Genomic DNA, 18,282 nt, shown 5'->3' with positions numbered 1-18,282 from the left:
ACTGAAAGTCCTGTAGGCATCTTAAACTCAATATGTCCAAAATGGAACTCACTATCTTCATCCCTTTCTGTTCCTCCACTCAGACAAAGAAACCACATTCCACCTTCCCTATTTCTGTCAAGGTCACTACTATCCTCCCAGTTACCCAAGTTTACAAGCTAAAGAGTCATCCACAAATCCTCATTTTCCCCTCACTACCTACATCCAAGTTGCTAAAACTTGCTAATATTAACTCAATGACATCTCATATTTTTCTTCACTTCCCCTTAGTTCAGGCCCTCATTGCTTCCTACCTAGATGGACTATTACAATGGCCTCCTAATTGATCTCCCTGCCTCAAATCTGTACCCTCTCTGACCCAACCCCACCATAGCTGCCAAACTGATATTCCTAAACACATGTAACCGGCTTGTTCTGTAAGTTCAAATGGCTCTCTATCGACTCTGGGATCAAAAATAAATTCCTCTGTTTGGCATTTAAAGCCTTCCACAAGCTAGCTAGTCCCTACTTTTTCAGATTTATTACATATTACTCCCCTTTACACATTCTATGACCTAGCCATACTGACCACCTAACACAAGACATTTTATCTCCCAACTCCATACCTTTATAGAAGCTGTCTCTCATGCCTGGTAAGTATATTCTCTCCTCATTCTCACCTCTTAGAATCTCTAGTTTAATTCAAGCTGAGCTCAAGTGCCACCTTCTACACAATACCCTTCCTGTTTCCTCTAACTGTAGGGTCTCCTTCCCAAAATTACTGTGTATGTGGTTTGTACAGATTTTGTATAGATTTATATGTGTTCCTTTTGTTTCCCCTGACAAAATGTAAGTCCCTTGAGGAAAACAACTGGTTTGTTTTTGTCTCTGTATTCCCAGCACTGAGCACAGCCTGCCACACAGCAGGAATGTAATAACTGTTTGACTTAAGGGAATGCACTATGGCTAGATATATACTGTCTGTGGACCCAGCCCCATTTTTTTCTTCCTTTCTTGAGAGAAAGTACCAGGGACTTTTTGGCCACCACCCTGTGTCAGTGGTATACTCAGCACAAATGCCTACCTCTGCAACAAAGGTCTCCTAGTGCTGGCTGGCCTCCAACTAACCTTCCTTGGGGATATTCTAGGCAAGCAAAGGCCAGCCTGGACACAAATAGCTAGTAGACAGCATGATCCAGGGAATCTCATGTTTCCATCATCACCTCTGTCCTGTGTCTGTGTTCATCCCCTTAAAAGAGGTTTATAGATTTGAGGTCGCCCCAGGTTGCCCTTTCCTCATCTTCCAGTTTCGGCTTTTATGGAAGGGACCTACAGAGTTGGAGCCTTGCCCTACGGAGAAAGAAAATGCCTGGCTCCAATCTCCCATATCTTGATAGTCTAGCCAGTGGCATATAAGCATCATTTGAGAAGCTGGAAGGGTTGGCTATCCTATTCTTCCTGCCACAATCTTTCCCCAGCATGGACTCATATCTGTTGGCACTCTGGCCCTGGGGATAGCTTAGAACTTTCTCAATCTCCTTGTCTTAGTTACAGCTCTGGGTAGTAGCATGAAGGGCAAACTGAAATTGTGAGATACTTAACACAGGAAGATGGCTTAGGAGAGACTATTACAATTTTCTAGGCAAGAGTTATTAAGGGTCTGAACTAGGATGCCTTCAGTGGGAGTAGAGAGGAGAAAAAAATCTCAAGGAGGCAAAGTCAACAGGATTTAGTAACTGATTATATGTGAGAGTTAAGAAGAAGGAAAATTCAAAAAATAATTTTTAAAGCTGCCAAAATAATCTCCCTTCTTTCTATATTGTCCCCTTGCTCAAAAATTTCAATGGTTCTCTGCTGCCTACAGGATGAAATATACACAACTTAGTCTGGAATTTAATGTCCTCTATGACTTTGCTCTAATCTGCCTTTCAAAGTTTATTTCATATTATTTCCTATTGAACACTTTACATTCTGGACAAACTGAACTTCTACCTGCTCCCCAAATCCAAGATGCCATCTTTCAGCTGCATTCATTTGCATACCATACCTCTTTATCACTGCCTTTAGAATTCCTCTGTCCCTTCAAGTCAGCTCAGTCACTTTAGCTAAGTACTTTTCTCTGATTTGCCCAGAGCAAAATATTTCCCCCACTCAATTACTCACAGAGCACACTGAATGTTTCAATTCATCATCTCCCATCACTATTCTGAATTATGTGTATTTATGGACATTTCACAACTACCCTTTAAGAATAACAATGGTTTCATTTTTGCAGTTGTATCCCCAGCACTTACCACAATGCCTTGATTATAGAAAATTATCAATAAATGTGTGCTGAATTGAATTTAGTAACACTGAGAGTTCAAGGTTAAGTGTCTGGGGCAATGATGATACCATCAAAAGAAACCAAAGAGTTTGGAAAAGGGGAAAACTTTGGATAAAAAATGATGTGCAGTTTTAGATATGATGAGTTGAAGTGCTCTGCAAGACATCCAAATATTCAGTAAATAGTTACAAATATATGACTAGGCCTTTGCAAAGAAGTCACAGCTAGACATACTGATTTAGGAGTTAACTGCACAAAAGATCTCAAAAGAGATCATTGTCTTCTCTAACATGTTTGCTCTACTCTACGTCTCTACTCTTTCTTAAATCTTTAATTTCTTCCTATCTACTGGCTCCAGTCCCGATGCCTTAGAAACACACCAAATCTCTCACATTCTTAAAAAATCCTTATTTGATCCAACCATTGCTCCAATCTTTCTCCCCTTCTCAGCCAAACTCTTTGAGAAGGCTGCTTACACAAGATGTATCCATTTCAATTCCCCTCATTCTCTTTTAAACCCTCTGCAAACTGGCATCTCACCTCATCACCCAACTGAAACTGTTCTCTCCAAAGTTACCAAACTCTTCATCGTCAAATCTAATGACAATTCAAATCCTTACTGACCTCTCTGCATTATTTGACACTATTGCTCACTTTTCCTCCAGGATTCTCTCTCTTCTCTGGTGTGTGTGTGTGTGTGTGTGTGTGTGTGTGTGTGTGTGTATGTGTGTGTGTGTGTATCTGGGTGTGTGTCTGTGTGTGTGTGTATCTGTGTGTGTGTCTGTGTGTGTGTGTATGTCTGAATGTGTGTGTGTCTGTGTGTGTGTATGTCTGAATGTGTGTGTGTCTGTGTGTGTGTGTGTATGTCTGAATGTGTGTGTGTCTGTGTGTGTGTGTATGTCTGAATGTGTGTGTGTGTCTGTGTGTGTATCTGTGTCTGTGTGTGTGTCTGTGTGTGTGTATGTGTGTGTGTATCTGTGTCTGTGTGTGTGTGTATGTCTGAATGTGTGTGTGTGTCTGTGTGTCTATCTGTGTCTGTGTGTGTGTCTGTGTGTGTGTGTATGTCTGAATGTGTGTGTATGTGTGTCTGTGTGTGTGTATCTGTGTCTGTGTGTGTGTGTGTGTGTGTGTGTGTGTGTGTGTGTGTGTGTTTAAACCCTGCTCTCTTCTGTTTCTCCTCTCATACTACTCTTTTGGTTTTTTTTTTTTTTGCAGAGTTGGGGGAAGGATAGGTGGGACCCATCACCTCCTGATATCCTTTTTTAAATTATTTTTTAAGATTAATATATTTATTTTTAGTTTTCAATATTCATTTCCGCAAGATATTGAGTTACAAATTTTCTCCCCATCTCTACCCTCCCCCCCCAAGATGGCATGTATTCTGATTGCCCCTTTCCCCAGTCTGCCCTCCTTTCTATAACCCCCACTCCCACCCATCCCCTTCCACCTTACTTTATTGTAGGGCCAGACAGATTTCTATACCCCATTATCTGTATTTCTTATTTCCCAGTTGCATATAAAAACAACTTGTTTTTAGAACTTTGAGTTCCAAATTCTCTCCCTTCTTCCCTCCCCATCCACCCTCCTTGAGAAGGCAAGCAATTCAATGTAGGTTGTACATGTATCATTACACAGAACATTTCCATAAGAGTCATGTTGTGAAAGACTAACTATATTTCCCTGAATCCTATCCCATCTCCCATTTATTCAATTTTCTCCTTTGACCCTGTCCCTTTTCAAAAGTGTTTGTTTTGACTACCCTCTGTCCTCCCTTCTATCACCCCTCCACCTTATCCCCTTCCCCCCTACTTTTCTATAGGGCAAGATACCCAATTGAGTGTGTATGTTATTTCCTCCTGAAGCCAAATCCAATTAGAGTAAGGTTCACTCATTCCCTTTCACCTACCCCCCTTCCCTTCCATTATAACAGCTTTTTCTTGCCTCTTTTATGTGAGATAATTTACCCCATTCTATCTCTCCCTTTCTCCTTCTCCCAATATACTCCTCTCTCACCCTTTAATTTTATTTCTTTAGATATCATCCCTTCATATTCAACTCACCCTGTGCCCTCTGTGTGTATATATGTATATACATATATATATATACATATATATTATATATAATGTATATGTACATGTATATTCCCTTCAACTACGGTAAAATTGAGAAAGGTCTCATGAGTCACAAATATCATCTTTCCATGTAGGAATCTAAACAGTTCAACTTTAGTAAGGCCTTATGATTTCTCTTTCCTGTTTACCTTTTCATGCTTCTCTTGATTCTTGTATTTAAAAGTCAAATTTTCTATTCAGCTCTGGTCTTTTCATCAAGAATGCTTGAAAGGGTTCCAGGGGTAAAGCCAAGATGGTGACTGGAAAGCAGTGAGCTCCCCGCTGAGTCCCTCCAAAAACCTATAAAAAATGGCTCTGAACCAATTCTAGAACTGCAGAACCCACAAAACAGCAGAGGGAAGCAGGGCTCCAGCCCAGGACAGCCTGGATGGTCTCTGGGTGAGGTCTATCCCACACGGAGCTGGGAGCTGGGAGTAGAAGAGAGCCCAGCGTGAGCTGCTCGGACCAACCAGACCAGGAGCTGGGGGGAGCGGGCACTAGCGCCCTGAATCAGTGAGCTGCAGCAGTTACCAGACTTCTCAACCGACAAACACCAAAGACAGCAGAGAAGATTAGTGGGAAAAGCTGCGGGAGTGGAAGGAGTTCACAGTTCGGCCACCACCCCCAGGGCAGCGGAGGTGGGGCAACTACAGATGCTGTTGCTTCTGGCCCCAGGCCCACCTGGTGGGAAGAATTAAGTGGCAGATCAGAGCAGGAGTGCAGAGCCTGCTGAAGATCTAAGCCCAGTCCAGGTTGGGGGTTCTTGGGGAAGGAGGAGTGCTGGTGTGGCAGAGCTGGCGCATCCCCCCCAAATGTGGAACATAGAACTCTTTAGTCTACAAGCAGTCATACCCCGCTGAAAAACTCAAGGGTCAAGTTATCTGGTTGGGAATATGGCCAGGCAGCGAAAACACACCCAGATTCAGTCTCAGACTTTGGATTCTTTCTTTGGTGACAAAGAAGACCAAAACATACAGTCAGAAGAAGTCAACAAAGTCAAAGAGCCTACAACAAAAGCCTCCAAGAAAAACATGAACTGGTCCCAGGCCATGGAAGAGCTCAAAAAGGATTTGGAAAAGCAAGTTAGAGAAGTAGAGGAAAAATTGGGAAGAGAAATGAGAAGGATGCGAGAAAAACATGAAAAACAAGTCAATGACTTGCTAAAGGAGACACAAAAAAGTACTGAAAAATACACTAAAGAAAACAACACCTTCAAAAATAGACTAACTCAAATGGCAAAAGAGCTCCAAAAAGCCAAGGAGGAGAAGAATGCCTTGAAAGGCAGAATTAGCCAAATGGAAAAGGAGGTCCAAAAGACCACTGAAGAAAATGCTACCTTAAAAATTAGATTGGAGCAAGTGGAAGCTAGTGACCTTATGAGAAATCAAGATATTATAAAACAGAACCAAAGGAATGAAAAAATGGAAGACAATGTGAAATATCTCATTGGAAAAACCACTGACCTGGAAAATAGATCCAGGAGAAATAATTTAAAAATTATTGGACTACCTGAAACCCATGATCAAAAAAAGACCCTAGATATCATCTTGCAAGAAATTATCAAGGAGAACTGCCCTGATATTCTAGAGCCACAGGGCAAAATAGAAATTGAAAGAATCCACAGATGGCCTCCTCAAATAGATCCCAAAAAGAAATCTCCTAGGAATATTGTCGCCAAATTCCAGAGCTCCCAGATCAAGGAGAAAATACTGCAAGCTGCCAGAAAGAAACAATTTGAGTATTGTGGAAACACAATCAGAATAACCCAAGATATAGCAGCTTCTACATTAAGAGATCGAAGGGCTTGGAATGCGATATTCCGGAGGTCAATGGAGCTAGGATTAAAACCTAGAATCACCTACCCAGCAAAACTGAGTATCATGCTCCAAGGCAAAATATGGACTTTCAATAAAATAGAGGACTTTCAAGCTTTCTCAGTGAAAAGACCAGAGCTGAATAGAAAATTTGACTTTCAAACACAAGAATCAAGAGAAGCATGAAAAGGTAAACAGGAAAGAGAAATCATAAGGGACTTACTAAGAACTGTTTTGTTTACATGCCTACATAGAAAGATGATGTGTATGATTCATGAGACCTCAATATCATAGTAGCTGAAAGGAATATGCATATATATATATATGTTTATGTATGTATATATATATAAGTGAATGTGCATGTATGTATATATGTATGTGTATATATATATATAAAGAGAGAGAGAGCGGACACAGGGTGAGTTGAAGATGAAGGGAAGATATCTAAAAGAAATAAAATCAAATTAAGGGATGAGAGAGGAATATATTGAGAGAGGGAGACAAGGAGAGATAGAATGGGGTGGATTATCTCGCATAAAGGTGGCAAGAGGAAGCAGTTCTGTGGGAGGAGGGGAGAGGGCAGGTGAGGGGGGAATGAGTGAATCTTGCTCTCATCAAATTTGGCCTGAGAAGGGAATACCATACATACTCATTTGGGTATCTTACCCCACAGGAAAGAAGAGGGAAGAAGATTAAAAAAGGGGGGGGATGATGAAGGGGAGGGCAGATGGGGGTGGAGGTAATCAAAAACAAACACTTTGGAAAGGGGACAGGGTCAAGGGAGAAAATTCAATAAAGTGGGATGGGTTGGGAAGGAGCAAAATATAGTTAGTATTTCACAACATGAGTATTGTGGAAGGGTTATACATAATGATACACATGTGGCCTATGTTGAATTGCTTGACTTCATAGGGAGGGTGAATGGGAAGGGAAGAGGGGAGAGAATATGGAACTCAAAGTTTTAAAAACAGATGTTCAAAAACAAAAAAAAAAGTTTTTGCATGCAACTAGAAAAATAAGATACACAGGCAATGGGGCATAGAAATTTATCTTGCCCTACAAGAAAGGAAGGGAAAAGGGGATGGGATGAGAGTGGGGTTACAGAAGGAGGGGCTGAATGGGGAACAGGGCAACCAGAATATACGTCATCTTGGAGTGCGGGGGGGGGAGGGTAGAAATGGGGAGAAAATTTGTAATTCAAACTCTTGTGAAAATCAATGCTGAAAACTAAATATGTTAAATAAATAAATTACAAAAAAAAGAATGCTTGAAAGTCCTCTATTTCATTGAAAATCTATATTTTGCCCTGAAGAATTATACTCAGTTTTGCTGGGTAGATGATTCTTGGTTTTGACATCCAGAATATCATATTCCAAGCCATTCAATCCCTTAATGTAGAAGTTGCTAGATCTTGTGTTATCCTGATTGTATTTCCACAATACTCAAATTGTTTCTTTCTGGCTGCTTGCAATATTTTCTCCTTGACCTGGGAACTCTGAAATTTGACTACAATATTCCTAGGAGTTTTCCTTTTGGGATCTTTTTCAGGAGGCGGTCGGTGGATTCTTTCAATTTCTATTTTGCCCTCTGGTTCCAGAATATCAAGGCAGTTCTCCTTGATAATTTCTTGAAAGATGTTGTCTAGGCTCTTTTTTTTGATTATGGCTTTTAGGTAGTCCAATAATTTTTAAATTATCTCTCCTGGATCTATTTTCCAGGTCAGTGGTTTTCCCAATGAGATATTTCACATTGTCTTCCATTTTTTCATTCCTTTGGTTCTGTTTTATAATATCTTGATTTCTCATCAAGTCACTAGCTTCAACTTGCTCCAATCTAATTTTTAAGGTGATATTTTCTTCAGTGGTCTTTTGGATCTCCTTTTCCATTTGGCTAATTCTGCCTTTCAAGGCATTCTTCTCCTCATTGGCTTTTTAGAGCTCTTCTGCCATTTGGGTTAGTCTATTTTTTAAGGTGTTATTTTCTTCAGTATTTTTTGGGTCTCCTTTAGCAAGCTGTTGACTCATTTTTCATGATTTCCTTGCATCACTCTCATTATTCTTCCCAATTTTTCCTCTACCTCTCTTACTTGCTTTTCCAAATCCTTTTTGAGCTCTTCCATGGCCTAAGACCAATTCATATTTTTCTTGGAGGCTTTTGATATAGGATCTTTGACTTTGTTGTCTTCTTCTGGCTTTATGTTTTGATCTTCTTTTCACCAAAGTAAGATTCTATAGTCTGTGGTTTTTTTTACACTGTTTTGCTCATTTTTTTCCAGCCAATTACTTAACTTTTTAGCTCTTTGCCAAGGTAGAACTCTACTTCCAGAGTGGAGAGTGTTCTGTCCCAAGCGTCAGGGGTTTTGCACTCACACCAGCACCCCTCTTCCTCCCAGATCCACCAAGCAGGACTATGACCCAGATCCAAGCAGGGCAAAGCAAGAGAATCCTGCCTCAGTGCCAGCAAAGAGATCCCTGCACTCCTGTTCTGATCAGCCACTTCATTCCCCTCCCCCCCCCCACTGTCTGTGGGCCTGGAGCTCTGGAAGCAGCCACTGCTGCTGCCCTGGGGCTGGACTGTGCCCTTTTCTCACCCAGGTCCAACAGAGTTTTCCCACTGACCTGCTAAGTTGTTTTTGCCGTCTGTGGGTTGAGAAGTATGGAAACCACCACAGCTCAGTGATTCAGGGCCCTGAGGCCTGCTCAGCCAGGTCTGTTCCTACCTGCTCTGTCCTGGCGCTGCCCATACTGGGCTGCACTCTGCTCCCAGCACAGTGCAATAGATCCTTCCCAGAGACCATCCAGGCTGTCTTGGGCTGGAGACTCGTTTCACTCTGTCATTTGATGGGTTCTATAGCTCTAAAATTTGTTTAGAGTTATTTTTTACAAGTGTCTGGAGGGATCTGTGGGACAGCTCAAGCAAGTCCCTGTTTTCACACCACCATCTTGGCTCCACTCCCTCTCTTACTACCCTTCCTCAGTCTCCTTGCTACATTTTCAACCAGGTCATATCCATTCCAAGGCTCTATCCTTCGCCCTCTTTTTTTCTCATTCTACACTATCTCATTTTGTGATTGCATCAGCTCCTATGAATTCATTTATAATATCTATGGAAATGATTCCCAGATCTATATAACCAGACTTACTCTCTATCTTGAGCTCCAATTCCATATTAGCAACTCTCCTTTTTAAATTATAGCCTTGAAGAAGATGACCCACAAGCATCTCAAACTCAACACACCCAAACGATTCATAATCTTTCCCCCAAAATCCTCCCCTCTCCCAAACTTTCCTATTAGTGTTGAGGACACTGATCCCCTGGCTACCCAGACCTACAACCTCAGTGTCACCCTGGACTTCTTACTCTCATTTACCCTACATATACAATTTGCTGCCAAATCTCATTTGCAGTTTCTATTTTCACAACTTTTCTCATATCCTCATCCATCTATCACTCTTGTACAGGATATCATATCTACCTGGATTGAAGGCTATTGAAACAGCCTTCTATTTGGTCTCTCTGCCTCAAGATTCTCCACCATTCTAATCCACCTGCCAAACTTGGCTGCCAAAACGATTTTCCTAATGTTTACATCTGTCCATGTCATGTTACATACAATTCCTACTCAATAAACTCCAGTTCCTCATTTCTTCCAGGATCCTTCATAACCTCACCTCTTTCTTATATTTTCCCTTATATTTTACTTCCCTCTAAATAACTGTGATCCAGGTACACTGATCTCCTTGCTGTCTCTTACACACAACATTCAACTTCCCAACTCTGTGCCTTTGTACTGGCTGTCCCTCATGTCATGAATATTCTTCCTCCTCCTCATCACCTCTTAGCTTCCCCAACTTTCTTTAGGAGTCAGTTCAAATGCCTGCCTTCTGCAGAAGGCCTTTCCAGGTTCCACCTTCCCTTCCCCTCAGTGCCTTCTCTCTCTAACATTACCCTTCCATGGATTCAATTATCATCTCTATGCTGATGATCTCAAGTCTACTTATCTAGACCTAACTTCCCTCCTAACCTCCAGACTCACATCTCTAGCTGTCTATCAGATATCTCAAACTGGATATTTCATACATATATTAAACACAACATGTCTAAAACTAAACATTCTCTTCTCTACCTCCCCCAAAGCCTCCCTTCTTTCTTCTTCCCTATTACTGTTGAAAACACCATTATCCTTCCAGTCAACCAGGCTGACAACCTAAGTGTCATCATCAATTCCTCACTCTTTCTCACACTCTATTATCTATTCACTGTTTAAGTCCTGCAGATTTTACCTTCAAAACATCTTTCATATATGTCCCCTTCCTTCCTCTGATACTACCAACAATTTGGTGCAGACTCTCATCATCTCATGCCTGGATTATTGCAGACAAGACACTCCATCTCCTAACATCAGGCACTTTTTCACTAGCTGTCTCCTATGTCTGGAATATTCTCCCTCCTCATCTTCACCTCCCATATATAGTTGTCTGCCAGTTTTCTCTCCTATTAGACTGTGAGTACCTTGAGATCAAGGACTGTCTTTTTTCCTTTTTGATTATTCCCAGAATGCAGCACAGTGGCCGGTACCTATTGGGTGTTTAATAAATGTTTATGGACTGACTCACACAATCCATCTCCCAACCCTATGCAGTTACACTGGCTTTCCACCGTGCCTAGAATTCTCTCTCTTCTTAACTTCCTCTCCTTGTTTCCCTGGCTTCCTTCAAGTCCTATCTAAAATCCTACCTTCTGCTGGAAGTCTTTCCAAATCCCTGTTAATTCAAGATGCCTTCTGTCTTTTGATTATCTCCAATTAATTCCTATCTATATCTTGTATCTACATAGTTGTTTTGCAAGTTGTCTCCCTTAACAGACTGTGAGCTCCTGGAGAAATAGTACTTGTATAATGCTTTTTTTGCGTGTCCCTAGCTGCTTAGTACAGTGCCTGGCACATAGAAGGCACTTAATGAATGCTGTTGACTGACTGACTTTTTTAGCTTTGTGAGGCGCAAGTTCATATGATTTTATCAACAGATGCAGAAAAAAGCCTTTGACAAAATACAACACCCATTCCCATTAAAAACATTAGAAAGCATAGCAATCAATGGAGCCTTTCTTAAAACGTTAAGTATTATCTATCTAAAACCAAGAGCAAGCAGTATCTATAATGGGGTTAAAACTGAAGCTTTCCCAATAACATCAGGGGTAAAAAAGGATGTCATTATCATTACTATTATTCAGTATTGTGCCAGAAATGCTGCCTATAGTATACAAGAAAAAAAAACTGAAGGAATAAAAATAGGCAATGAGTAAACAAAACTATCACTCTTTGCAGATGACATGATCAGGAATCTGTGTGTATATGTATATGTGTGTACATATATATTACACATATATGTAAATGTGTTATACATATATGTGTATATATACACACATATATAATACACACATATATATTTTCCTCCCGTAACCTATATAAAACTATTTCTTTACACTATTTTTTTTTGTTTAAAAAATGCCCAAGTGGCTCCTTATTCATCACTAAATGTGAATTCCTAAGACCGATACAGTTTCTCCACATCCCTACTGTTTGACAAAAAGCTATGAGGTCATAGTTAAAGTGCCCATCTAAAAGATTCCCTCCTTCCATAGTGGAACTGGGTATATAGTAATGTCTATTTACAGACCCTGGTTCCCAAAATTGCTACATTTGGCCTGTGACTCCATAAGACCCACATGATATAGCTCTCAGAAGACACAAAAATCTAACAAAAATCTCATAGCTCAAGGAAGCAAGATTCCTTTCTATAAATAAGGAAAGATCAAGATTCCAACTTTTTGAAACTATGAAATTTGAGAATCTGAGTCCTAGCTGTTAGTACTTACACTGTGGGTCCAAAGCCACAGACTCCTCATAGGCCTAGAGAAACACCTCAAATTGAGACTACTCTGTGGCTCTTCAGCAACTGTGTTCCTGACCAGGTGATGCCAAGAACCACTTGACTACAGCAAAATTCCATCTAACAAATCTGCTTTCAGATACATTAAGCTTTGTGCCTGGGTTGTATGGCCGTGAAGTTACCAAAAAAGGCAATTCAGGAAGCATTTGTTGCCAAGTGGCAATAAGCCTCCCCAAATCCTAATTCAGTAATCAAAGTTCTGAACAATAGTTTCATCCTTTAACCCTAATGGCCAAGCTCTCCTAGTTTCCCCTCTAAAGATAAATAAGATTAAATCCCTGCACTCAAGATTATAATCTAATCTAACATCTATAACATATTCACAAGGCAGAGTGTAAGAAATACCATATGAGAGATATAAACTAATAAGAGAGTTTAGAAAAAGGAGAGATTACTTCCAATTTCCTACACCAGCCTAACTGAACTATTCATCTCCATGGATGATTTGCACTTTCTTGCCTCTGAACCTTTGCCCCCCAACAAAGAACATCCTCGTCCTTCAACCTTCAGTGTTTAGCTCGAATACAATCTTCTTTAAAGCCTTCCTATTAACCTCTACCAGAAGTAAACTTTTATTCCTTGGAACTTTCAAAGCTCTTTATATGACTCACAGCATTACTTACACACTGCTTTAGAGGGCAGCTATTTGTATTTATGTCTAATCTCATCTACTTGAATATAAACCTGAGGAGAAGGGTTATATGATATTTACTGTCACATTACCCACAGAATTATAGAACCATATGCATTTACTATAGAACCTTATGTATTCTTTTTCTGTTAGAATTTAGTTGAACTAGTGAGGTTTTATACTGTGCCTTAAAGATAATCATTTATAGACTCAGACATGAGCTAATAATTAATATGACTGCCCAACTGAGTCCAATACCTAAATAATACATTACAATTTGTACTATAAGAACTTGTTCAGAAATTAATAAATGATATGTAGATGCTGTATGGCATTTAGTGTATAGAGAGCCAGCTTTAAAAATCAAGACCTGGGTTCAAGTCCTCCCTCTAATATATATTGGTTCTATGAGCTTCAGGTAAGTCACATGACCTCTCAGGCAATTCTTTAAGACTTTAAGTTGCAGAGAAACTACACATTTGCATTGGTCAAGGGAGTTTTCTCACTAGGCATTTTCTATACCAATGAAATTAAAGATCTAGTCTCTATCCCTAAAGATGATATATGTTAGTTCAATTAAGTATATTAAATTTAAAAACTGAGTATATGCCCAAGTTGAAAAGCTGAAATATGAGTTTCTTAAAGTGTTAATGTGGCTCAATTTTTATTTTGGCTCAGAATTCTAGGATTAAAAAACTACTCAGAAAATTTTAGAGAAGACACTCTTAAATATAAATAAAAACCACTCTATTCTAACTGTAACAACATTTTAAAGGACTACCAATGTTTTGCTCCAAAACAAGTAAACCTACAATAACTTGCTTCTAGTTTTTGAAAAAAGTTAATAGTAATATATGTAAAAAAATTAATCAATCGATAAGCATTTATTAAGCAATTACTCTATGCCAGGTACTAAGTATTGGATATATACAGAAAGATGAAAAACACAAAAAATATTCTGTGTAGGATAAAAATTCAAGATTGCAAATATGAAAACCACCCCATATTTTAAGTGTCATCGACACTGCAATACTAAGAATGCATGTATCGGCAATGGTTGAGAAGGAATAAAATGATTTAGATTTAAAACATGTCAATTATTTCATGGTCAAATGCCAAACAGGGAAAACCTGCTCAATGCTTCAGGAGTCCAACACTACATATCCTATTTTGTGTACATCTAACAGAATATGAATTATTTGTCATTAAAGGCCTTCTTAGATAGGTCAAGGTTGTCAGAGTTCATTGCTTTGTATCTTATAGTTTAAAGAATGCTCTAAATTCAATGTTTTTAACTTTTTAATCTATGGGGGAAGAAAAAAAAACTTCCTATAAACTGAGATTAATGCCTGCTAATGCACTGAAGAAAGAAAAACTGAAACCTTCTCTCTACTATAAAAACAAAATAGTGTGGCCTCTGTTTCTTTTCTGATAAGAGTCTTAAATACCAAACAGTTAACTGCATAATAACATTTACTGGCAGCCAGGCAGCCTGCTTAGCAGATATATAAAGCAGGTAAAAGGAGAAAAAGTTAATTTCTTGGCTGAATGATTCCATCGGTAGCTATAGGGCAAACTAGAAAGTCTTTTAGTAAAGTAGCAGTTGATTCTTCTATCAATCTGCAGCACACATACTCTTCCAAGGAATGCATTAAATATGAAAATCATATCCCGTTATCATCTGTTTCCAGCTTTCAGCCCAGTAAGCTTTTCTTAATGAATGCTGTAGCCTAAGGGACAAGCATGCTGTTGGCTTTTCTGAATAATGGAGTGATGCTACCATTTTTGCTTATTACAATATCGACTAGCTGAGGGGGTTTCACACATAGTCACAAGTGACTACTCTTGCCAGCATGCTCTAAGTTATTACAAGATGTTTTTAGACATTTCATCTAAAAGAGCTTTACTGCTTTTAGTGAAGAAAACATCTATGGTCTTGAACTGTATCATTTATATGGAGATAGGAAGAAGGATTAGAAGCCTGCATTACAGCAGATATATAGCAGAATATATTTAAGTATTCCTTGTCAATCTTTTTGTCTGTTGCTTAGATATGCAATCATTTTTTCACTTCTGTGAAAAAGGTCAAAATGTACAAAATTATAAATACAAAAGCAAGAATCAAAATAGCACATTTTGTTTATTTTTCATTTAGGACACATTTCAGAGTTTATAAAATCACTGTTTCCTAGGAAAATCAAAAAGAAGACCAAAAGACACTCAGCTTTCCTTTCTTTGATTTTTGTTCTTTATAATAACAGAATTGTGTCTTTTAGTAAATCTAATAAGAATTGAAAGCAATTAACTCAGTCATTAAAATTATTTCAGATTTAATCAAAATATATTTTGTGACAAAATTATTTTCAATAAAATTTTCATTTTAAATTATTAGCACTTTAGAAATCCTTAAGATAAAATTTATTTTAACTTTTTAAGTACCTTTTCATCATTGTTTTGGAGTATACCTTTCGATCCCAGGCTATTTTTTGTTGATAGGTGTATCTTCTTTATTTGAGCTTCATGTTCCATCTAAATACAAATAAAACCAATACTAAAAATCACGTTATGACCAATAAATACCTATTTCACCAATGAGTTATAGTGTATAATAAGTAATTAAGTAGAAAATAATAACTGATTCTTGTCACACAGAAATTCTTATCTCAGAAAATTAATGACATCAAACAATATGGAAGATGTCCAAGAATCCATGGGATCACAGAATCTACAGAAGTTATCTATTACAATCTTCTCATTTTACAGATGAAGGAACCATTTTATAAAATTTTGCATGTATTTCCACAGCCCCCTCCCAAAAAACAGTTTACTGAATTTTCTGTCATCACTTATTAAAGTAAGTAAAGTCCTGATGTGAGAAGTAGCTAGTTGATAAACTTGTTGGGAGATGATGTCAAAAAAAAAAAAACTTATGGCTGTCTTTTCATTAAGTTTGGCTTTGTGTAAAACAAAAAAATTCAGTCCTGTCCATATTCTATGATGCCATATCAAATGTTTGATACGATATATACAAAGCTATAGAGTAATTAATTTAACCATAAGCTTACAATTTATTACATTATTTTACAATGAACCAGAAGCATGGAATATAAATTTGCTAATATCACAAATAACTACAGAAAGATATCTTCATCAACACTACATTTCTATTTGAAGTGAAATAATCAGACTTTTGCTTAAAAGCAGGGCAAAAAAGTACTGTTTCAGTATGTCATTAATATGCTTCAAGACTATGGCCCAACATATACATATGTTATACATATATGCATATATATACCAGAAGATTAAAAAATTAGCCTTCTATATTACAATTCAAAATATATCTGACTGATAAATAACAAAGTTTATACCTTAGATCTTAATCTAATAAAAGACAAAATCTTCACCTTACTTTAAAATAAAAAAAAGGAAATAGGCAATAATGTCTGAAATGGATTTGTTTCTTAAAATATTTTAAAACTAAATTTCATCTACTGCCCCATTTTGCTGACACTTTTTAAAAATTTGCAGAATGCTATGAATATAAAACAGTTTAACAGTCTAAAACGGATACCATTTTTACTGTTTTAAAACAATTACAAATGACTGAAAAAAAATAAGCCAAGAGGAAGAAGATAAAGAAAAAGGCAACCAAGGAAAGACTCTACCTCTTTAAATACAGAAACTATTCCTTCAAACGTATTACTTAATTTTCTTAGCCCTTAAACCTAAAAATGGGCATTCTGTATAGACTTAAAGGATATGTACTTTTAAAAGAAAAATACTAACAACAAATATACAACTTCAGTTGGTCAAAACAGAAATTCTTTTTTTATTTCCATACAGAAAAATTTTACCTAGCCTATGACCTGTAAACTTAATTATAATCAATTTTCACAAACCTTACATGCACACTGGAATTGTGCCAGGGTTTTACCATTCTCTGTTCATCCATTTCTGAGTAGTAATTGCCAAAGACAGTGCCTGTTCTCAATAGACACAAGTGCTTTATTCAACTCATTCTACCCTACTAAATGTGAATTGATAGCAACATAAGGACTTGAAATAAGGGTAGAAAAACACATGTAGGAGTCCAGTCAGGATTGATATCAATGCATTTGAAAGATTTACTGAAGGGTGAGCACTTTCTTCTAAATTAACACTGTACATAGATATTGAAATTAGAACTGATAATTGATATCAAATATGATTTTTCACACTGGGGAATAGAGCTCCTCTAAAAATTCTTTACTCTTTCCTAGCCTTGCAACTTGCACACACAATAGAGGTAATAGAGTATAAAGGATAAAAAGCCCTTTCTGACACATATTGGCTGTGTGAACTTAGGCAAGTAGCTTAACCTCTCAGGGCCCTGGGCAGCTGTACAACTGTTAAATTGCAGAGCAGTTGCAGATCTGTATTGTTAGAAGAGGTTTTATCACTGAGTTTCTCACACCAGTGATATTACAGGCTCAGACAAAGACAAATGAGAGAGAGAGAGACAGAGAGAGAGACAGAGACAGAGATTATTCCAAGTTTTAAGCTCTTAAAATTTATATTTCAAAACCAATTCTCAGCAACATAGAATAATCACTATATCATTATTTGCTGCATTGTATAATATTCAGATATATATTCCTACATTTATAAATTTAGATAACCACCCAATATATGTCACCCTTTCATCTAATTAGGTTATTTTCCTAATTAATTTTACAAATTAAGTAATGAACATATGTTCCTATATTACATAGAATATAATCTAAATACTTGACAACAATCCTTCCAAAACCTTTTCTATTCATGTTTTTAGCACTGAATGAAATTTCAAGGACCACATTCTTACCTGCCTAAATTTCAAAGACCATCTCAAGTTTTCTTAATTTCTTCTCCATTCAGGTATCACAGCTTTTATTAATTTTATTCTCATAGTGTTTTAACAACCTGTTCTACTCTCACCTGACAAAAGTGGCCTATTCCACTTCCTTTCCTTCCAAAATATCTCCTTCAGGCCATACTCCTTACTATTAACTCTCCCTACTTTGGCTCCCAAATTACTTCTAGTCTATATAGTATCTTCTGATTCTAGGTACCTCCATAAGTAATTTCTCAGATCTCACTTTGCAAAATACAGCTTTAGTAAAATTGAGGTTATTAAACTGACCTAAAAAGTAACATTAAAACTGATCTTTATGTTAACTTTTTATCTTACACACTGCACTGGGTATTATATTTGATATACACTAAGTCTGAACATATAAGGTCTTTTATATTGTATTCATGGCTTACTACTGAAAAATAGATTGATACAGCACAACCTAAAGGACAGATACATAAATCTAAACGTCCAGCCATTCTTTTGTTCCTTAGACTAGTGCGTCTAAAACAGCTTTCCCTGTGGTGATGCTTTCCTAAAGGCTGACAAGAGAATCTGCTTCTCACTAGTGTTACACACCAGTATTGATCATTGTAT

General features: G+C 37.8%; 1 protein-coding gene across 1 annotated transcript in view; it reads right to left on the bottom strand.

The window, feature by feature from the left end:
- The window catches only part of KIZ (kizuna centrosomal protein), a 228,942-nt gene that overhangs the window by 172,770 nt on the left and 37,890 nt on the right, over positions 1 to 18,282 (bottom strand). Inside the window, 1 exon segment of the mRNA XM_036751962.1 lies at positions 15,252 to 15,341. Coding sequence (XP_036607857.1) covers positions 15,252 to 15,341 — 90 coding nt within the window.

The sequence above is a fragment of the Trichosurus vulpecula genome, chromosome 3 (assembly GCF_011100635.1).
Source record: "Trichosurus vulpecula isolate mTriVul1 chromosome 3, mTriVul1.pri, whole genome shotgun sequence".
Classification (NCBI taxonomy): Eukaryota; Metazoa; Chordata; class Mammalia; order Diprotodontia; family Phalangeridae; genus Trichosurus; species Trichosurus vulpecula.
Note: the sequence above shows the minus strand (reverse complement) of the source record. Positions and strands in the feature narration are given on the sequence as shown.